This window comes from Balaenoptera physalus (genome assembly GCF_965194825.1).
Source record: "Balaenoptera physalus genome assembly, chromosome: 21".
NCBI lineage: Eukaryota > Metazoa > Chordata > Mammalia > Artiodactyla > Balaenopteridae > Balaenoptera > Balaenoptera physalus.
This window is the reverse complement of record NC_138902.1, coordinates 11,541,411-11,564,043: the sequence shown is the minus strand read 5'-3', so window position 1 is coordinate 11,564,043 and position 22,633 is coordinate 11,541,411. Positions and strand designations below refer to the sequence as shown.

At 43.4% G+C, this 22,633-nt stretch overlaps 1 protein-coding gene across 2 annotated transcripts; it reads left to right on the top strand.

Annotated features, from left to right (window-relative positions):
• The first annotated feature begins 327 nt into the window (after window positions 1-327).
• Window positions 328-21,567, top strand: AP3M2 (adaptor related protein complex 3 subunit mu 2). Of its 2 annotated transcripts, none has more exons than XM_082444360.1 (9): window positions 328-384; window positions 1,834-2,171; window positions 5,924-6,095; window positions 9,437-9,574; window positions 14,558-14,643; window positions 14,895-15,028; window positions 16,388-16,595; window positions 16,852-16,996; window positions 18,181-21,567. In XM_082444360.1, exons 2-9 carry the CDS (start codon window positions 1,899-1,901, stop codon window positions 18,279-18,281), a joined length of 1,257 nt encoding a protein of 418 aa, XP_082300486.1. In that variant the 5' UTR covers window positions 328-384; window positions 1,834-1,898; the 3' UTR covers window positions 18,282-21,567. The 2 variants fall into 2 exon arrangements, with proteins under 2 accessions (XP_082300486.1, XP_082300487.1); XM_082444361.1 differs by lacking the exon at window positions 328-384 and adding an exon at window positions 531-1,749.
• The last annotated feature ends 1,066 nt before the right edge of the window (window positions 21,568-22,633 follow it).

Below are 22,633 nucleotides of genomic sequence, written 5' to 3'. Positions count from 1 at the left end.
CCGCGGTTACGCAGGTGGCAGCGAAGACACCCGGGACCTTTGTGACTAGGTGGCTAGGGGCCGGGCGGTCCACCGACTGTTCATGACAGCCAATCAGGGCTCAGAGCCCCAGAGCTACACCAATCAGAGATTACCGGAGCCTGAACAAGGGCCAATTGGGGGCTCCAGAACAGGGTGAGCGGCGGACCGCGATCAATCAGAGGGGAGCAGTGGATCGCCGATGCCCAATGAGCGGCCTTCAGACCTACGTCGTGGGCGGTGCTGGCGCGAGTCCCGCTGGCCGGCCAATCAGCGGGCGAGCGGCGGCCGGCGGGCGCGGGGGGGCGCCCGGGGGCGGGGCCTGTCTGCGAGGCCAAACGGTGGGCGCTGCGAAGAGTAAGTAGGGTAAGGAGGGCTGATGACCCGGGTCCCGGGTGGGGCTGGGCGCGCGGGGGTCTGGGCGGGGGCGCGCGGGGCAGGGGCGGGGCCACGGGGTGCAGCCGGACCGACCCTCCGAGCTGCGTGATGCGGCAGGGAGAGGTGAGGGGCTGAGTCCCGGTCTGGGGAGGTGGCCTGCTCCGGCCGGAGGGCTGGGGGAGGAGGGGACACTGTTGTCATGGCGACGCAGGTGCGCAGACGTGCGACCCTTTTCAGCCCCGGATCGTGCGCACACCTTAATCCGCCCGCGCCTACCTCGCCCCAAGCGGCCTCCATCCTCCCTGCGACCAGCGCAGAAATAACCCTCGTTGGCAGCCGACTCTGCGCCGCCACAGCGTGGCTCCCCGGCCCCCTCTCCCTCCCGCAGTCTCGTCGCCGGCAGAGGGATTAAGCTCACCCTGCGGCACTTGGTACAACAGGCCTTCGCGATTTGGCCACCTGGACCAGTTCGCGGAGTGGCCACAGCTGGGGTCCCCGCGCGGCCGCCTCGTTTCTGGGGACTGGCACCGTAGAGATGCCGCCGCCTGAGGGACCTGGGGGATCCCCCAGAGGGATTTTTAAAAATGCATCCAATGTAGAGCCTTGTGCATAACAAGTACTTAGAGAATGGGGTCTGACTGGATAAATCAAGACCACAAGGACAGCTCTATTCCGTGGACCATCGCTATCCAGTAGAAATAGGCAGCGATCCACATACTATGTAATTTTACATGTTTTAGTAAGCACATTTAAAAAATAAACCAGTTGAATTAATTTTTATATCTTTTATTTACCCAATATATCCAAAATATCAATATTAAATATAATACGTATTAAGTTAATATTATTAATTGACTTAATTAATTGATATTAAATTATTGATAAGCTATCTTAAATTCTTTTTTTTTTCCGTACAAAGCCTTCAAAATCTGGTGCGTGTGTTACATTCACAGCATATCTCAGTTTGGACCAGCCACATTTGAAGTGCTCGGTGACCCCATTGGTCCGATGGCTACTGTATGAGACTACACAACCATAACCATTTCTTATATATGTGTGTGTTGTTGCCAAAGACATGAAACTAATCAGTGTTCTTTGAAGCTCTCTTGTTACAAGGAGGCAACAAAAAACATGAGGCAGAGGCTTTTTTTCTCAAGGAGCTCCCTGTCCAGTTGAGAAAATAGACACTCAAAAATTAAGTCGAATTTTAAATGGATATGATTCAGGCAGTAGTAAAGATGACAGTATATGATTAGCTGACAAACGAGATGGCTGATAATTACCCTTAGGAATTCTACGGAGGGATACTTCGGGCTCCTGCAGTAGCGGAAGACTTGAGTCTCGTCTTGAAAGGTGGGTGAGAAGGCTTGGGCTGCTGGACAGATGGGGAGGGGGTTTTGGTTGACTGGAACTGATCATAGCTTCTCTTGTTTTTAGAGTTGAGCATTTGCAGAGGCTGTCGGACGGAAAAAGACTTTCCTATCTCCCTGACAGTCTCCACCATGATTCACAGCCTTTTCTTGATCAACTCCTCTGGAGATATTTTCCTGGAGAAACACTGGAAGAGTGTGGTCAGCCGTTCTGTTTGCGATTACTTTTTTGAGGCACAAGAGCGAGCAACTGAGGCTGAAAATGTTCCTCCAGTTATCTCCACCCCTCACCACTATCTCCTAAGTGTTTACCGTCACAAGATCTTTTTTGTGGCTGTGATCCAGACGGAGGTGCCACCTCTGTTTGTCATTGAGTTCCTTCACCGAGTAGTGGACACGTTTCAGGTGCGTGAATGTGAGGAGGTTCATCCGTGTACCTTACAAAGTGTCTTTATAGTTCTGTTTCCATTGTTTTCAGCCTCAATTAAGGAACTTAAAAAAGAAATTAAAACTCTGACATTGCTCACTTCCTCTCCCATCTGATAAGACGCTTGTTTCTATTTATCGAATGGGCTGTATCTAGAATGACAGATTGTATACTTTTGAACCCGTTGCCTGGGAAGGCCACCCTACTTGGTATGATTGTATACAGTCATTTCAGTTCTAGAGATTGGACTTGGCCTACATTTTGTTCACAAAGCTGAGAAGTTTCGATTTTTTATTTATGGTAGACTTGATGTTAACCATCGTTAACGACATTGCTTTGAGTTGCATCAAAAAGTGACTCCCTCACCCTGGCAGGGGTGATGTGGGAAGCCATCCTTCAGCTTGAATTTGCGGTGCTCATCCACAGCATATGAGTACCAGTGACGGGCTGTTTTGCACACTTAACATTGGAAAATCTTCTGTACCTGTAAAAACTTAAGTGACACATTTTCCAAGATACAGTTTTCATTTCGAGTTTTTCCTTCAGGAATAGATTTGGAGATCTTGGGGCGTGGGGAGGTATGTCATACCAGGATGTCAACACCCTTTATGGCATAGGCTTTTAGGCTGCCCAGACTCTGGATTCAGACATTCTCTCCCTAAAAGAATTGCTCAACTTCTAACGGTTGTGGTTGTTTGCGTAACTCAACGATCCATGAGAATCAAGGGCCCTTTGGGTTAACTTCTGTGTCATGTGAGGCCTGGAATTGGTCACATGAATACAGAAATTGTGGGGTTGGAGAAGAGAACAAGGACCCAGACATTACGATAAAAATTAAAAAGCAAGTCAAAGAGTCCTTTCATTTGCCCTCAGATATCGATCACGTGTTTAGAACAGTTTCATCCCCAAAGAATAAACATATATTTATATTCTTTTCCCCAAATTCTTTTCTGGTAGTTCTATTCTGGGATTCCAGTGGCATACTTGTTTCATCACACAGTGAAAACCTGAGAATTATAAACCCCCGTACGTGGAAGAACTAGAAGAACCCAGCAGTTTTGATCTTCAACCGCTTGAGCTGGGCCTTTGTTAGGATTTCCACAGGGATGCTTTACCCCATTTACAGTCTGCTCCCTATCTCCATAGTGATATTATATAACTTATTACAAGGCAGGAAGTGAGAAATGTTGTTTAATCTAGTTGAAACCACAGAGGAATTGGGGAGAACATCGAAGTGGCTACTTTGGAAGGCTGGGACTTCAGAGCTTGCCATTTTGGAAGCACTTGTTAAAAGTAAATGGGCGCATCCTGATTTTAATGTCTTACCTGATGTGTGTTCTCTGGCTGCGTTCTTCCTCTCACGCTGGGCTGTGACGGAAGAGCTCCTGCTATGGAAGTGCACACACTTTGCTGTGGCGCTGTGCCTTGCTCACCAGTCTCCTTCCAGCTGCTGATTGACAAAATCACTTTCTGCCTGATTAGAAAATCGAGGGAGGTGTTTTTTAAAGTTTATTTTATTGAAGTATAGTTGTTTTACAATGTTGTGGTAATTTTTGCTGTACAGCAAAGTGATTCGGTCATACACACACATATATATATATATACATTTTTTCTTATTCTTGTCCATTATGTTTTATCATAGGATAGTGAATATAGTTCCCTGTGTTATACAGTAGGACCTTGTGGTCCGTCTATTCTCTATATAAGAGTTTGCATCTGCTAACCCCAAACTCCCAGTCCATCCCTCCCCCACCTTCCCTCCCCCTTGGCAACCACAAGTCTGTTCTCTATGTCTGTGAGTCTGTTTCTGTTTCATAGATAAATTCCTTTGTGTCATATTTCAGATTCCACATGTAAGTGATATATGGTATTTGTCTTTCTCTTTCTGACTTACTTCACTTAGTACAATGATCTCTAGGTCCATCCATGTTGCTGCAAATGGCATTATTTCATTCTTTTTTATGGCTGAGTAGTATTCCATTGTATATATATATATATATATATATATATATATATACACACCACATCTTCTTTATCCATTTATATGTCAGTGGACACTTAGGTTGCTGCATGTCTTGGCTGTTGTGAATAGTGCTGCTATGAACATAGGGGTGCATTTACCTTTTTGAATTATAGTTTTGTCTGGACATATGCCCAGGAGGGGATTGCTGGACCATATGGTAGCTCTATTTTTAGTTTTTTAAGGCCCCTCCGTACTGTTTTCCATAGTGGCTGCACCAATTTACATTCCCACTGACAATGTAGGAGGGTTCCCTTTTCTTGAGTGAGGTGTTTTATTTATTTTTCAAAATAAAATCATTCTTGAGAAGGAAATGTGTAACTTTTCCCCCCTTCAATCCTCATTTTTTTAAAGAAGAAATCTTTTTGTTTTAGAAACACATTCCTGACTCCTAAGTGCTCTTGGATATTGGAATGTCTCTGACAGTTGACATCATCTGATGTAATTTAGGTCATATCTGGAGTCTGTGTCCCGTTTTGGATGTCATAATTTGAGGAGAGTATTGGAAAACTAGAGCAAATTCAAAGAAATGGCAAGATGGTGAAAGAATCTAGAAACCTTACTGTAGCACGGACAGTGGGAGGACCAAACAGGGAGTTCGACCCTGTGAAGAAAAATGCAAGTCAAAGCTTGTCCTGGTCTTCAGATCACTGGATCACTGTGGGGCTGTTATGTAAACCTGTTCTGTAAGGCAGACCTAGGAAGCAAATTTCAGTTTAGCAAAAGAAGGAACTTTCTAACAGTCAGTGCCGCCCGTGAATAAAATGGGCTTTCTCAAAAGGGGTGAATTTCCCTCAGTGGATGAATCCCTAGAGGGCTGTCTGAGAGGCCCAGCAGCAGATGTGCTAGCATTGCCAGGAGGGGCACGCCAAGAGGCTACAGCGTTTCTCTCTGCATCATTTCATTGCCGTGCACCACAGTTTACATGGTGCTTTGTAGCTTACAAAGCATGTTCATACATGTTCTCAGTTCATCCATCAGGCTGAGTTTTTACAACCCTGTGCATCCCATGGTATTATCCTGATTATACTACGAGAGAAATCAAGACCCAAATTAGTCAGCATGACTTAATCTAGTAGGTGACAATTAAGATTATTACCCAGGCCTTCCACAACCCAGACAGTTTAGTATCTAAGTTTAGCCTTTGTTAATAAAAGGACAGAGTGTTACTAGAATCCTAGCATCTTAGAATAAGGGGATCCAAAGAGATTTTCAGGTGTGCTAGCTCACCCCCCTCATTTCATTTTGTTTCTCTCTCAATTCTTATTTGCTGCATGAATGTTAAGGAATAGCACAACAGTACGGGTTAAAAAGATTTTCAGGTCCAATGTATGTCATATCAGGTATTATCACTTTGCATAGTTCTTTCAAATTCATGTTCATAAACACATATAATAGTCTAGATTCAGATTTGTATTCTTCATATTTTATTAGTTGAAGAAACTAACCCAAAGAGATTAAATGACTTACTCTAGTTTATGAAAGAAGTTATTAATGACACTCGTAGTACAATCCAGTCCGGTGTTCTTTCCACCAAACTGAGCCTGCCTAAGAGAACCATGGTTATGCTTCATTCACTTATTTTAGAAGATCCCAGAAACACAGAGTAAACACGTGTGGACAGGACTCCATCCTTGCTCTCTGGGAACATTCCTTCACTCATCACAGTCTCTGAGTGATAAATGTATACACGTATTGTATTTTCATCAGGATTATTTTGGAGTCTGTTCGGAGCCAGTGATAAAAGACAATGTGGTTGTGGTTTATGAGGTATTGGAAGAGATGCTTGACAACGGGTTTCCATTGGCTACCGAGTCGAACATCCTCAAAGAACTGATAAAGCCGCCCACTATCCTTCGAACCGTTGTCAACACCATCACAGGTATGAGGGGGGCCCCAGGGAAGGCTGCCACCATCCTGGGTGTGGCTTAGCCTGCTGTTGTGCATTGTTTTGAGTGCTTGTCTTTGGGGATCTCAAATGTCCAGGTGCTTTAATTTTGTTCTTTATAGTCTTTGAATATAACATGAGATATATTTTTGTTATATAGAAAATTTTCTGATTTCAATGATAGAATGAACTGTTCTCCTTTAAAAATAATTTGCCTGATTACAGAAGTAGCACATGATTATTGTAGGAATGTCAGAAACACAGAAAAGCACAAAAAACATGAAAATTTCTCATAATCCCACCACACTTTTAACATACGGTGTATATATTTTTTATCTTTTCTAGACATCAGGATAATGGATGGACAGGTGGAATTTTTTAAACCAACAACTGTTGTATATTTTTAAACTTAACTTTTCATCATTGTTTTGTGAACATGTTCCCATTATGATAAATATTCATCTACATCATTTTTGGTGACTTTACAATTTTCTGCCATATGGAATAGATCCCAGGTCATTTACCGTGTCCCTGTTTATGATGTCTCTGATTTCTTGTTCTTTTAAATAGCAAGGAATTGGCATTCTTATGCCTAAATCTTTGTGCACATCTAGAATGATACCTTTTCAGTACTAGGAATGGAAGTGCCGGATCAGAGGCTGTGCGTGTCTTAAGGACTTTAATGCATTGTGCCACATAGCCCCCCAGAGAAGTTACGTCAGTTTATACTTTCAGTAGCAATTATGCAACCTGGCCAACTCTATTATTGTTATTAATTTTTTTACAACTTTGGCAGTTGGATAGTTTAGTGATATCTTGTTATTTCCAAACTTGTTTTTTATTACTAAGGAAGTTAAAACCTGTTCAAGTGTTCATTGACTATTTTTCCTCCATTGTGATTTACTTTTTCATGTCCTTTGCCCATTTTTTTGTTGTTGTTGTTGAAATGTTTTTCTTTTTTCCTACTAATTGAAAAGTATTCCTTTCATTTAAGGATATTAAACTATCATATATACTCTAAATACACACGCTAGTTTGCAGGAGTCTCTGTGTATTTTGAATGCTCTGTTGTAGATGTTTTCTCACATCCTGCCCCTGGTCATTTAACATTGTTCAAGGTGGTGTTTGTTTAGCCACCTTTAAAGTTTTTTGATGTAGTCAAAATGATCACTCTGCTTCATTAAGGTTTTACATTTTGGGTCTTGCTTAATGTATAAACAAGAGTTTTCATGGAATTTGACAAACTGAATGAAAAATACATTTTAAAAAGTAATTACAGACGGGTTGGAAGAATTTGCCCTGTCAAATATCAAGACATATTTAAGTTCACTTGGTACATTAGACAAAAACTCATAGAATGGATATACTGTAAGAGCCAAGACAGTTTGCAGGAAAAATATTTTTTAAAAAGAGCAAGAGAAAAAATGTGTCCTATCAGAATCAAGATATATTATGAAGTTTAGGTAATTTTTAAAATATAGTATTAGCCCATTAATAGACAAATAGACGATTGGGATAAAATAGAAAGTCCAGAAACAGATCCTTTTATAGGAATTTGGTATAGATAAATGTGCTTATATATCACATCTGTGGACTGCGGGCCAGTTGTTAAATATATTGTATCGGGGCAGTCAGCTTTGATACAGAAAAGAAATGAAGTTCCCCTACTCACTGTATACACAAAATAAATTTTAGCTGGATCAAGAGTTAAACACAAAGAAACTTTATAATTGTTAGAAGGAAATATTGGAAAATGTCTTTTTGATCTCAAAGAAGGGAAAGTCTTTCTTTTAAAAAAATACATTTTCTTCTAGTTCTTTTATGGTTTTATTTTTAGATTTAATTCTTTAATCCATTTGGAAATTGTCTCGGTAAAGTAAGGCTCTGTGTTTTTTTCTCCAAAACTGTCAGTTTCCCTAGCACTATTTATTGAATACTTTACCCCCTTTCCTCGTTTTTTTTAAAGTATGCATGTGTCCATTTTATGTATTTATTTTTATTTTATTTATTTATTTTTGGCTGTGTTGGGTCTTTGTTGCTGCGCGCAGGCTTTCTCTAGCTGTGGCGAGCCGGGGCTGCTCTTCGTTGCGGTGCACAGGCTTCTCACTGCGGTGGCTTCTCTTGTTGCGGAGCACGGGCTCTAGGCGTGTGGGCTTCAGTAGCTGTGGCGCGTGGGCTCAGTAGTTGTGGCTTGAGGGCTCTAGAGAGCAGACTCAGTAGTTGTGGCCCACAGGCTTAGTTGCTCTGTGGCATGTGGGATCTTCCTGGACCAGGGCTGGAACCCGTGTCCCCTGCATTGGCAGGCAGATTCTTAACCACTGTGCCACCAGGGAAGCCCTCCTCGTTTTAAAATGATATTTTTATCTTGTACTAAGTCATTATTGGATTTTTGGTCTGTTTTTAGGCTTTCCTGCCTTATAACCATACTGCTTTAATTATTATAGCTTGTTGATATGTTTTAATACATAGTGCCTCTTTTTAAGAAAACAAATTGGCAGGTTTTTCAATATTCTGGGCTCATTTAAAACTTTAAAAGCTTTGTTAGTGACTGAATCACTTAGAAATACTATGAAGTCATTTTCCTGAATCTCACTTAAATCTAGAAAAGATATCTGAGAACCAGCTATCTTAGTTGAAATGTTTTGTAAACCTGCTGACTATATGTGTGTTTAATGTTTCCTTCTTTATATTAAAAAGATCCAGGTTACATTAGAAGAAAATAGATTTTAAATTAATTCTATTTCAGAATTTCAGTATAGAACCTTTGAATTAAAAAAAAAATTTGATACCTGTGGGGAGAAAAACAAGTCAAGGAATCAACTTACATTTCTTACAGACAGGGAACGATCTGATTTATATTCTTTTCCTAAGTTCCAGTACTGGTATAAGAGAGATTATGTTTATGTATACATTTTAATACCTGGCATAAATGTACCTAAAAACCTGCCTCAAACTAGAATACTGTTTTTACCCATGAAAATTTTATATCAGTATGTAGATTACCATCCCTACCTAAAGCCAATGCATTATTTAAGGGGCAAGCTATTGTGCAATTTGAGAGACCAAGTTCAGGTTACTTTCAAAACCAAAATATGATATCTGTTTCTCAGGTAACTTTTTAACCTTTCTTCTGTTTGAGGTGGCAGACCAGCTGGTGACAAGTTTTTAAAATAGATTAGGTTACCAAGATAGAAGTTGGGAAAGCTATAATCTTTTTCTTGGAAAAATTCTTCAATTAAGTGCATGGATAGCGGATGTATAGAAACTTTTGGGGGAGTGTTCTCTGGTTGTTGGATAATTGGTTACATCTAATTATCAAATATTCATTGTCTCAGGAAGCACCAATGTGGGTGACCAGCTTCCCACCGGGCAGCTGTCCGTGGTGCCTTGGCGACGGACTGGGGTGAAATACACCAACAATGAGGCCTATTTTGATGTGATTGAAGAGATTGATGCCATCATTGATAAATCAGGTAGGTGCTTTCAGCCTGTTTACAGAACTATGAAGACAGAAAGAGGCCCCTTTTAGATAATGCTAGCTAGTACCAGAATTACCCCCCACTCAAGGTCATTCATTTTAACTTAGTGGCTACTTTGTGTCAAGCATTGTGTGTCAGGACTGGACTGAAATGTTATGATGTAGATAACATGATCATACATGTAGAAACTTCTAAAGACTCCAACCAAACACTGTTAGAACTAATAAATTCAATAAAGTTGCAGGATACGAAATCAACATGCAAAAATCAGTGGCATTTCTATACACAAACAATGAACTATCCAAAAAGGGAACTAAGAAAACAATCCCATTTACAATAACAACAAAAAGAATAAAATACTTAGGAATAAACTTAACTGAAGAGACTTATACACTGAAAATTACAAAGCACTGATCAAGGAAATTGAAGAAGAGCAGATAAATGGAAAGACATGCTTTGTTCATGGATTGGAAGAATTAATATTGTTAAAATGTTTGTAATACCCAAAGCAGGCTATCCCCATCAAAATCCCAAATGCTATCCACATAAATATCTCAATGGCATTCTTTATAGAAATAGAAAAAACAATCCTAAAATTCATACGGAACCACAAAAGACTCCAATAGCCAAAGCAGTCTTGAGCAAGAACAAAGCTCTATTCTGTATTTCAAAATATATTACAAAACTACAGAAATCAAAATATATGGTAGTGTCATAAAAACAGACATGTATCCCAGTGGAACAGAATAGAAAGCTCAGCAATAAATCCATGTGTCTACAGTCAGCTGGACTTCAACAAGAGTGCCAAGAACATGCAATGGGGAAAGGCTAGTCTCTGCAGTAAGTGGTGTTGGGAAAACTGGATATTCACATGTAGAAGAATAAAATTACCCTTATCTTACACCACATACAAAATGGATACAAGACCTAAACATACCATCTGGAACCATAAAACTACTAGTAGAAAACATAGTGAAGAAGCTTCTTCACACTGGTCTGGGCAGTGATTTTTTGGATATGACACTAAAAGCAAAGGCAACAAAAGGAAAAATAGATAGATGGGATTGCATCAAGCTAAAAAGCTTCTGTACAACAAAGGAACCAATCAACAGAGTAGAAAAGACAACATACAAATGAGAGAAAATATCTGAAAACCATGTATCTGATAAGGGATTAATATCCAAAATACACGAAGAACTCATACAATTTAATAGCAAAAAAACCCAGATAATCTGACAAAAAAGTGGGCACAAAGGATCTGAAGAGACATATTTCAAAAAAAAACATACAAATGACCAACAGATATATGAAAAGGTGTTCAGTGTCACCAGTTTTCAGGGAAAAGCAAGTCAAAACCACAGTGAGATACCACCTCACACCTCACATCAAAAAGACAAAAGATAACAAGTATTGACAATGATGTGGAGAAAAGGGAACCCTGTACACTGCTGGGGGTGGGGGTGTAAGTTGGTGCAGCCGCTATGGAAACAGTATGGAGGTGCCTCAAAAAATTAAAACTCCATTATGATCCAGCAATCCCACTTCTGGGTATAGATCCAAAGGAAGTGAAATTAGTGTCTCAAAGAGATATCTGCACCCCCGTGTTCATTGCAGCATTATTCACAATAGGCAAGATATGAAAACAAGCTAAATGTCTGTTGATGGATGAATGGATAAAGAAGATGTGAGATAGACTCACACAGGAATATTATTCAGCCATAAAATGAAGGAAATCCTGCCATTTGTGACAACATGGATGAGCCTGGAGGACATGATGCTAAGTGAAATAAGCCAGACACAGAAAGGCAGGTTTCACGTTATCTCACTTATATGTGGAATCTGCAATAGTCAACCTCATGGAAGCAGAGAGTAGAATGGTGGTTACCAGGGACTGGGGGAGAGGGAAGTGGGGAGATGTTGGTGAAAGGGTACAAAGTTTCACTTACACAAGATGAAAAAGTTCTGGAGATTTAATATATGGCACAGTGACTACAGCTGTGTACTTTTTTTTTTTTTCAGTGTTATTTAGGCGTAATTGACAAAACTGTAAGATACTTAGCATGTATATTATGGTGATTTGATATACATATACATTGTGAAAGGATTCCCCTCATCACCTCACATGTGTATCCTCTACTTGAAATTTGCTAAGAGTGTAGGGCTTAAGGGCTCTTACCACCAAAAAACCCCAACTAACTGTGTGAGGTGATGGATATGTTAATTAGCTTCATTGTGGTGATCACAGGGTATATGTGTATCAAAACATCAAGTTGTGCACTTTAAATATATACACTTTTTTAAAAAATTTATTTATTTTTGGCTGTGTTGGGTCTTCGTTTCTGTGCGAGGGCTTCCTCTAGCTGCGGCAAGTGGGGGCCGCTCTTCATCGCGGTGCGCGGGCCTCTCACCGTCGCGGCCTCTTGTGTTGTGGAGCACAGGCTCCAGACGCGCAGGCTCAGCAGTTGTGGCTCACGGGCCCAGTCGCCCCGCGGCATGCGGGATCCTCCCAGACCAGGGCTGGAACCCGTGTCCCCTGCACTAGCAGGCAGATTCTCAACCACTGCACCACCAGGGAAGCCCTATATACACTTTTTATTTGTTGATTATACCTCAACAAAGCTGAAAGAAAAGCAATAAGAAAAACGTGATGCAGACCAGTGCTGAGCTTACACTTTCACTGGTTTTATCCTCTCGAGTGAAAAAGAAAAGTTAACAATCTGATCTCTTGTTGATCAGATTTCCTTTTGGAAGTATTTGACTCTCAATTCTCATGGCAGAACTAAAGTTGTAATCACTGAAATTCAGAGAACCTTCTTTTCTATCCATTGGGATAGGTTAATGTGACTACAAGTCCTTGGAGCTTAGAAATTTAGAGAAAGTTCTCTTCACACGAGTGAACTCATTCATCCAGAAAGTGCTTACGGAGAACCAGTGGTGCTGTACCTGAGTGCCGGATCGTGGCCATGTGATGGTGACTAAGACAGGGTCTGTGGCTGCAGGAAGCTTCCTGAAAGTCTAGCGAGGGAGAGAGAAAGGGAAAAAGATGGGGCATAAGAGAGGTCCCCTCCCACGCAGGGCAAATTGTAAAGCTAACTAACGCTTTGTCAGGAGAATGAGTAGGGGTTAGTAAGACCTACGTGGATTTGGGAGCAAAGCAGTGCAAACACTATAAGATGAGTAAAATATGGTTGGGAAATAAAGTAGCTCAGTGTGATTGGATTGAGAGGTGTTAAAAAAAGAAAAGTAAGTGATGAGGCTTTAAAACGAAGTAGGCACAGCAGCTTTTGATATTAGCCCCAAACTGGAAAGGACCCAAATGTCCATCAGTAATACAAAGGATAAAGAAATTTCGATATGATCACACCATGGAATACTATACAGTAAAGAAAAAGAACTGCAGGTACACCTGACAGCATGAATGAATCTCATGGTTTTGAGCAGCAAAGGCAGATGTGTAAGATCATATACATTTCTTTTTCTTTTCTTTTTTTTTTTTGATCATGTACATTTATATGACATTTGAAAACATGTGCAACTTAATCTAAGGTAATATAAGTCAGAATTTTAGGGACTCAGGTGAAGTGGGATGGGCAACAGGAGCGTGCTGGGATGCCAGTGAGGGTCCACATCTTGACACGGGTGGTGTCTGCATAGGTGTGAACATATTTAAAAATTCATTGGGCGGGACATTTAAGATTTTTGCGTTTTACTCGAAGTTTGATCTCAATGAAAAAGTAAAAAAACAAAACCCAAAAAGCTCTAGGTGGCCAGATCATGAAGAATCTTGTATGCCATTTTAAGAAGGACCATTTGGAGCAATTGAAGAGTTTTAAGCTGGGAATAATTTGACAAGGTTTGTCGTTTAGAACTGTCCAACTGGCTGCTGCATGCAGCGTGGCACGGAGCTGGGGGGAGTCTGGGCGCAGGGAGGCGGGAGGCTGTGGTGGAGTCCAGGCCAAGATACAGATTCCGTGATGGTAGTGAGGATGGAGAGGAGTGGAGAAGTCATGGAAAGAGGGGATGGAGCGTTGGTGGGATATGGACGCCGAGGGGGCGGAAGTCACCAAGGACACATCTGTGTTTCTGGCTTAGGCAACAGGATAGATGGTTTTATCATGAAGGTAAGGAAAAGAGAAGATCTGCATTCCTGCGGATCCAGGAATGAAGATAAGGGACTCGCTTCTTGACACGTGGAGTTTGAAGTGCCTCAGTGATGGCCAAGTGGAGCAGTCCCATTGGCAGGAGTGAGGCTGAACTGGAAAAAAGATGAGGAAATAATTGGCCATCAGTGGAAATCGAAGCCTTAGGAAGGAGGTAAAGTAACCCAAGGAGACCGTGTCAAGTTCAAGAAAAGAGAAGTTCAGAACTGTGATAAGATGTAGACATGTAAAGGATGTCCAAAGAAGGAGAAACCTGCAGAAGGCAGGAGAGAGAAGAGCTAGAAAAACAGGAAATAGGAGCGGTTAAGAGAAAGGAACACTTGAAAGAAGGAAGTGGGCACAGGGCCCTGCAGCAGGGAGAGTCTGCAGGATGAAGACCAAAAGTATCCATTCCATCTGGTGGCAAAGCTCCTTGGTGCCCTTAGGGAGAGCAGTTTCTGATATGAATTTAGTGTTCTGAGCCATTGGTCAAGATAGCGGTGTTCTGTTTGATTCTGGCAGTAGATTGAAAACTCCTTTAGGCTGGCAACTATCTCACCAATCTTTTATGCCCACTGCTTCATTAGTGTCTTGTGCTTGTTATGCAGTCGATAAAGGTTTAGAAGGAGGACAGATGGACTGGGTAGATGATTTGGATGGATGGATGGATGGATGGACAGAAGGAAGGAAGAAAGAGAACGGGGGAGGGGAAGAAGAAGGAAGGAAGGAAATAGGATGGGAGAAAAAAGAGAAAGTTAAAGAAGGAGGGAGGGAGGAGGTAGGTTAGTTGGGAGGGACAGAGAGGGTTTTACCTTCTTTCTGTCTTATTCTGTCTCAGGGTCCACAATCACTGCCGAGATCCAGGGGGTTATCGATGCCTGCGTCAAGCTGACCGGAATGCCCGACCTTACGCTTTCCTTCATGGTAAAATCCTGGGCCAGAGATTTAGTTTTTGAGAAATTAGATGCTTCTGGGATGACAGAGTGGTGGGAAGGGGATGGAACCAGAAGAAGTGATCAAGGACAACCACAAAGCTCATGTTGGGCTCGAATTTCCTAAAAGTAACGACAGAATCTGTGTGTGTGTGTTTCAGTGAGAACAGCATCTGAGCTACTTTCCTGAAAGAAGCATGGTGTTTAATTCCTGCTTGTTGCTTTCCCTTGCCTGTTACCCAGAACCCCAGGCTGCTGGATGATGTCAGCTTCCACCCCTGCGTCCGCTTCAAGCGCTGGGAGTCCGAGCGCATCCTCTCCTTCATCCCTCCCGACGGCAACTTCCGCCTGCTCTCGTACCACGTCAGTGCGCAGAAGTAAGCAGCCATCGAACCAAAGGGTGGAGTGTGCGTGTGCGTGCGTGTGCATGCGTGTGCGTGCGTGTGCGTGTGTGTTTGGAAACAGTATCCATGGTGATGAAGAACTCAGGCTCTGGAGTTACCTGGGCTCCAGGTAACTAATTGGGTAACCTCAGGTGAGTTGCTTATCCTTTCCGTGTCTGTTTTCTTACCTAAGAAAGTTGAAGTAATAAAAGTAATAAGTAATGAAGTAATAAGTAAGTTGAAAATGATAAAAGTACCTTGTTATGTGGGTTAAACAAGAGACTCTAAATAGTGCTTCACACAAAGTAAGTGCTCGTTAAGTTTACTGCTGTAAGTTTTATTGTTGTTATTATATGCCTAAACAGGAACTTTTTCTTTTCTCAGATTGGAATCTGAGAACACCTGTATTCAATCCCCTCCACTCAAAAAAGCCATGAATGGTGCTGTGAAAAACCATAAAATTCAATGATTTTTTGGTCTTGCACATTGTCTTTACTATGGAGTCTGAGGGCTTTTCCAGGCAGGTATATAGTAGAAGGTATGCAGACTGAAGAGAGCTGTGGGACCTCACAGCCACTGAAGCCTTCCTATGGGATTCAGAATAAATAATTTAGGAAAATGTCTGAGCGCCTGAGGGCAGAGGCTCTGGAATCAGACTGCCCACACTTAAGCCCCACCTGTAGTACTTATGATATATGACCACGACAAGTTAGTTAACTTCAATTAAGTATGAGGATGTCAGTATTCATGACATCAGGACAGAGGCAGTGCCTACTTCATACTTACAGGGAGGATTAAATGAGCTAATAGAGAGAAAACCTTTAGAGTAGCGCTGGCCACAGGAAGTGCTCCACAGATGCTAAGGATGGTTACAACTTTAGTATCATCCTGTAGCTTCTGTGTTTCCTCTTCTGTCAGATGACAACCCTATCCCTTAGGGTTTTTTACGGATCAAAGTCAGGTAAAAGCACTCTCTAGAAATTGTAAAAGCTCCGTGAGGTATGAATATTACCCTCCCAAGTACAAATAATTATTGGTCACATGTCACAAAGTAAAACACAGAAGCATGGTTTTTGTTTGCCACGCCTTTTTCTCATAGTCTTCCAGGTCTGCTCTTTGGTTTTGTTGATATTATTCAAAGAGTCATTAGAAGAATTAGTTTACTTACCAGTCAGCATCTTAGCTTTACAAAAAGAAAATAATTAAAGACGTCTAGAGGGTTTTTCTGTGTTTACTTTGTAAGATAAGGAAGCAGGTGAGGGAGGAAAAGCTGCCAGCGGGGCAAAAAACGGGAAGTGTGGCCATTTTTCCGGTACATTAACGACATGGACTTTTTGTCTCTCTCCTTTCCAGCCTGGTGGCGATTCCAGTTTATGTCAAACATAACATCAGCTTCCGGGACAGTAGTTCTCTTGGCCGCTTTGAAATAACGGTGGGCCCCAAGCAGACTATGGGGAAGACCATCGAGGGGGTGACCCTCAGCAGCCAAATGCCCAGAGGCGTCCTCAACATGAGCCTCACGCCGTCTCAGGGGACGCACACGTTTGACCCAGTTACCAAGGTAGGAGAATAAGCGGGAGGCTTGAGTTGCCGTTGTTACAAATAGCAGCAACTCTGCAGGATCCCTTTATGGCTTGTGGAAAGGGGAGATGGATCAAAGGGGCATTGTTGAGGACATTGAGATAATTTATGGGAACAAATAGTATTCTCTGCTGGGTAACACCCTGGAGGCCGCTAGGAATACTGTGAACAGATACCCTGAGCTCCGGCGCCTCAGATGAAGGTTCCACTGTAACTTCTTTCCTGTTTCTTTGGAGATGCTGTCTTGGGATGTAGGAAAAATAAATCCCCAAAAGCTCCCCAGTTTGAAGGGGACCATGAGTCTTCAGGCTGGAGCTTCCAAACCCGATGAGAACCCCACGATTAACCTGCAGTTTAAGATCCAGCAGCTGGCCATTTCTGGTGAGTGACACCCAGCCCAAGGTTGTGGGGCGGGCACGTGGCCGAGGCAGCGGCATCACAAAGCCTCCCGGCGGCTCCGTCTGCAGAGTTGTGTCTCGTTACCGGATACGTGATCTGTAGTCAGATCTTTCCTAGCACATTTCTGGAGAAAGTCCGTAATCCTTACCTCGAAGTTGGCTTAAGTGATGTGAATAAAAGTGTCTGAGACACGTGTGAGAAGGAAACAGTATCGGAGACAGAAGTGTTCACAGGCCGAGGCTGAGTCACCCTGGGCCTGCTGATTGGGGTCCCAGGGTTTTCAGTAGGGGGATGTGTCCGCATTCTCAGCTGGTGACTGAAAGAAGAATTCCCCTCCTTTCCCCCAGTTTCAGAAGATTTCACAGGTGCTGTTACCATTGGGAACCCTCGGGCCAATCCCAGTCATCAACTATAGTCTACGCCCCGCAGGGGGATGGTGAGAATAACAGTTACCCCTTAGCGGACGTTTACTACGTGCCAGGCACTAGTTTAAGCTCTTTTCATCTATTTTCTTATTTAGTCCTTAGAACGACCCTTTCAGATGGATAGGAGATGACTGCAGCTTTATATGAAGTTCCTGTTTTCTTTACCAACGGACCTTGTCTAGTTTAAGTGATTAGAATTCATTTAAATGATAAGCTCTTTCATCTTAAAATACTTAATAAACTTTAAAGCTCTGCACAGTATAAAATGTTCCTTTCTTAGTATAGTGAGAATATTTAGGAAGCACTCATGTATTAATTCATCACTTTTCATCATTAATTTATTCATTTAGTTATACCTTTATTTGGTTATGAATTTTTTAATTTTGTTATTATTATTAATTCATATGTTCAACCTCATAACTTGAGAAAAATCTGGAGCAGTCTTAATTTTCCCTTACCCTCATTTCAGCCTGCGTATAACTTTCTGCCCTTTCCACTTCAGGAATAGGTCTCCGAATAGGCTAGCTTTTCATTGGGCCAGGGTTTTATTTTCAGCCTGTATACCAAGAGTGAAGTATCTGTCGGCTGCGTTTAAGTGATATAAGTAAGGGCAGGTATTTTCCAGTTCACTGTTGCAGCTTTTTCTAGCCCACGGATCTCTTTGAGTTGAAACGAATCTAAACAGTTACGCTACCTGCTTCTTTTGAATAATGCTTATGTCTTGTTCTTCCTTCCTTCCAGGACTCAAAGTGAATCGTCTGGATATGTATGGAGAGAAGTACAAACCCTTTAAGGGCATAAAATACATGACCAAAGCTGGCAAGTTCCAAGTTCGAACCTGAAGGGAGAGTTCTGCAAAGGGAACAGTCACGAACACTTTTTCATTGCTTACTTGTCTAAAAGTAAAAACTATCAGCCCTCTCCTAGGTCACTGCCCACTCTGGACCACCTGCTCCTGTTTTCCCGTAGCCTTCAGTGCCCCGGAGCTAACGAAGGGAGGCCGGGCCGCCAGGGAGGCCTGCGCAGAGCCCACACGCCAGCAGCACCCACTCAGTTCTCAAAGCAGAGGCGTGCGATGCAGGGGGAGGTACTTGATGCCATATGTAACTACTTGTGACATGGTTACCACAGGAAAAGACCAGCATTTGTTACTCACTTGGCTTTAATTATCTTAAGCCAAGGAAAGACGTCTTTGGTTGTTTTTTTTTTTTTTTAATTAATTTATTTTATTTTTAGTTATTTTTGGCTGCGTTGGGTCTTTGTTGCTGCGCACCGGTTTTCTCTAGTTGCGGCGAGCGGGGGCTACTCTTCATTACAGTGCACAGGCTTCTCACTGCAGTGGCTTCTCTTGTTGTGGTGCACGAGCTCTAGGCACACTCAGGCTTCAGTAGTTGTGGCACGCGGGCTCTGTAGTTGTGGCTCGCGGGCTCTAGAGCACAGGCTCAGTAGTTGTGGCGCATGGGCTTGGTTGCTCCACGGCATGTGGGATCTTCCGGGACCAGCGCTTGAACCCATGTCCCCTGCATTGGCAGGCGGATTCTTAACCACCGCGTCACCAGGGAAGTCCTGTTTTTGTATTTCAAGCTGGGAAGAAAGATTAGAAAGAGAGAGCAAGCTTGGAAGAGAAGGACTGTTAGCCAAGGAAGGGCCGGGGAAGGCTCTGTTCTCGGGGCAGCGTGAAGCACACGTGCGCACCGCGCACTAAAGTGAGGAAGTCGGGAGGAGCCGTCCAGCCCCACCTGCAGGGCGGCTGGGAGGAACAGAGTTGAGTGAGTTTCTTTTTGACCCCTCCGCTTTCATACAAACATAAAAATTTGTACTTCTGGAAATGCACTGGAAACTTCTTCGAGTGCACTGTTGACACGGAAACCCCAGTAGAATCAGATTTTCCCTTAAAGACTACGATGCTCTCCGACCGGTCTTCCAGTACGGACCGCTGCATGCCTCCAGCACGTGGCCTGGCATCTTCAGCGAGGATGAGCTGCCCCCTTCCAGGGGGCGTTGCCTGAAATGCCTCTTTCCCTAACCCCCCAGCAGCTCCACTCACTTCACGCTACAGAATTCCTGTTCCCTGAGGAGCGCTTCAGAGAAGCCAGTCCCATCACCCCCAGGGCAGCAGGTTGTGTGTCATAGTATCGGAGTGTAGATGGCCCCCTCGTGCCACCTCTGTGACCCAGTGGTTCCTTGTTCATGTCTGTCAGTGCTGCCCTGGTGCTGCAGTCCGACCTTCCCGTCTGCAGCTTTTCCAGTGGTGACCCTAAGTGAAAAGGATGCTGACCACCGGGGGCACGGCCAGTCCTGGGAGCTGCCCAGTAAAGTTATTTCCTCGGAGTCGCCACTGTATGATATATTTATTAGCAATGTATATGAACCAGTCGGTTTTTGTTTTAAGACAAAAAAGTCTCCTGAATCGTTGAATAAAACTGATGTTGTAGGAAGATGGACCGTGTTGGTCCCGCGTAGCCTGGTTTAAGAAACACGGGCAACTGAAGGCGGACCTCAGGTGTTCCCAGCAGGGAATTTTTACTCTAGTTTGGTGTGCCCACTGCCCATTGAAATATTTATAGAAAAGACAGGTTTTTAAAATTATACCTTTAGGAGCGATACTGCACCCTGCTTCGTGCAGGGAGAAAAATGAAGACCTTGTACTCTCCAAACCCTACAATTTTTCTCTAAAGCCCTGTTTCCGAATACTTCAGCAATTTTTTTTTCTAGTTTTCTCTTCCTACTTCCTGGACTTGTTGTTGCTGCAGAATACTGTTGCTTTATGGTTTTCCTCTGGGGTCAGTTGTGCTGTGGACAGCCAGCACATGTGTCTCATATTCCATCACTCCGGAATTTGTCCTGGATTCTCAGGTCCCGTACACACCTGCCATGGAAGGGAGACGCATCTGCCTGTGGATTCCAGAACACCGGAACTGCTTCTTTCGAGGGCTCTGGAGGATTTCAGGGTTTCCTCGGTCATAGGAAACAACCAATATTGGTCCCTGAATATTCTTAGGTTTATAAGTCCAGCTGTCCCTCCAGGGCAGCTCATCCTAATTTCAAGGGAAGAACTTAAGGAGAAATAAAGCACCGGGGCTGTGGGAGCCACAGGCCTTTGCATGGGAGGCACCCCTGGGCCGCAGACCCCTGGCCACCCCCTCCAGCCGGTGGTGTGTTAGCATTGGCGGGGCCGGGCGCCTCTGCTGAGCCGCTCGGTTCCATGCGTGTTTAACGTGCAGAAGCATCTTCTGTGTTTAAATGTTAATAAAGTTGAGTGTTAACAGTCCTTACTGTCCTGAGGGTCTTGTTACTAGGACCAGCGGTGATGCCGTGCACACACGCCCCAGTGGAAACAGGAAGAAGGAAACCAGTTCATGGGGATCTCACTGTTTCTGCACTTTCCAACCAGCAGACCTGAAGCCATATGTCATTTTGAAGGTTGTGAGAACAAAGGTCCAGAGCCATCAAATTATGTCCCGCCTAGCGTGTGAAAGACAAAACCATCCAAACTGCTGGCGTCTATTCTAGTGCTTTCCCCTTCCTCTCCATCTTCCTGGGTTGATTAATTAGGGCGTGAAACAGGGCTCCAAGGTCCCAGTCATCCTAATTGTAGTGGAGATTTCCCGGAGTCTCCTGTGAAGTGTAGACAAGGGTCCTTCTCCTACGTCCGTCCTGATTTCCTTCTCTAGGTCCCTCGTGGCCTGGGGGAGACTGAGACTTCTTTCTGTTTTCTAACCACAAGTGTTGTTGAGTGTTTATTACTACCCCATCCTGTTTCAGTCGTTCACGTCTCTTCCTTTGGTTGGGCTGTTTCCCTAGCCTTGTGGTGTGACCGGGTACGTTTTATAACACTTGTACTTTCCTCTATGGCCAGTAGGTGGTGACTCAGTGCCAGCAATGACATTAGTTTTTGTAATTGTTAGAATTTTTAAAAGGGAATTGAATTTGAAACGCTTAAACTTTCCCCCAAGATCCCAAGTACTGGGGACTTTGTGGGTCTTTGGCTTTCAGAGTTAAATGTGGAACCAAAGTTTATGACACTCTTTTGACAACCTGACTTAAGATTGGGGCTCCAGGGGGGTCGGAGTTTCAATCATTTGAGTTCCTCTAGGCCTTCACCCATTAAAACAATTAGCTCAATTATCTGAGAATCTTTTTTGTTCTTTGGGTCTGTTAGCATCTATCTGTTTTATCAGTATTAACCAGCTGGGGATAGTAAAGAAATACTACTTAATTTCCCCTTATACCCATTTCCTTCCCCAGACAAGTCCCAGACAGTCTGCCCTGACTTTTCTCACCCACACCGGGTAATGATGTGTTGCGCTCTGAGTGTGTTTTAGCCTCGTCCACGTGAATCAGTCCTGCAGGGCTGGGACTCTGCCTGGGGCTCAGTCACTGAGCTCTGCTGAGCACCTGTCTTCATGCAGCCTGCGGTTTCCAGGGCTTCACGCGGAGGAATGTTGGGGCCTTCTAACTTTGCATTTCCATCAAAGGAGCCCTCACTGCTTCAGTTCATTTCATTAACCCAACTACCCGAAGAAAAGCTTGTCCTGCAAGGGGGGCGGGGGTGAAAGCAGCCGAACTCTGGCCAGAGATGCTCGGGGTCTTCCTTACTGCTGCCCTCCAGCAGCGTTTTCCCGAAATGGCTAAGATGCACATCTACCTAAGACAAAACCTGCCATTTTCACAGGGGAACTTGTAAGCCAGCAGGCTAAAGTCAGGAAATCTGTGACCCACGTTTATTGAACCGGTCCAGGGACTTGAGCATTTCAGGGAAATTGGTGTTTTCCCCCCAGAGCCAAGCTCTTGGGCTTTAGAGAGTCTCTCTCCTTTGTGAGTTGAAACTACTTTTCTTCTAAGAACCTCTAAGCTGAGCAGTTCTGACAGCCTCTTGAGAGAGACAACTATGACCACGTTTGCTCCAAGGAACAGTCGGCACGTACCCAACAGCAAGAATGGCATCAGATTTATGCTTGTATCTGGGGTGTCAGTGATAACAAAAACTGTCAGGCAGCAGCCAGGAGTATGGGTTGCATCTCAAGAGTAGTTAAGAAAGTCTAAGAGAGGCAGAAAGCAGCATTACTTAAGTAACATACTTCTGTGGACTGGTCTGGGAGTGAATTCTTTCTAATGAGAACAGCAAAATGGACTGGGGAAAAATGGCCCTCATACTAGCTCCTAGTCTGAATAACAATTGGGGTGTCACTGT

Bases quoted from the DNA above. Each gene is read 5' to 3' on its own strand.
- AP3M2 (XM_082444360.1), top strand. From the start codon at position 1,899: ATGATTCACAGCCTTTTCTTGATCAACTCCTCTGGAGATATTTTCCTG. The intron at 6,096-9,436 runs GTATGAGGGGGG...TCATTGTCTCAG, and splicing joins CGTTGTCAACACCATCACAG to GAAGCACCAATGTGGGTGAC. The intron at 9,575-14,557 runs GTAGGTGCTTTC...ATTCTGTCTCAG, and splicing joins TGCCATCATTGATAAATCAG to GGTCCACAATCACTGCCGAG.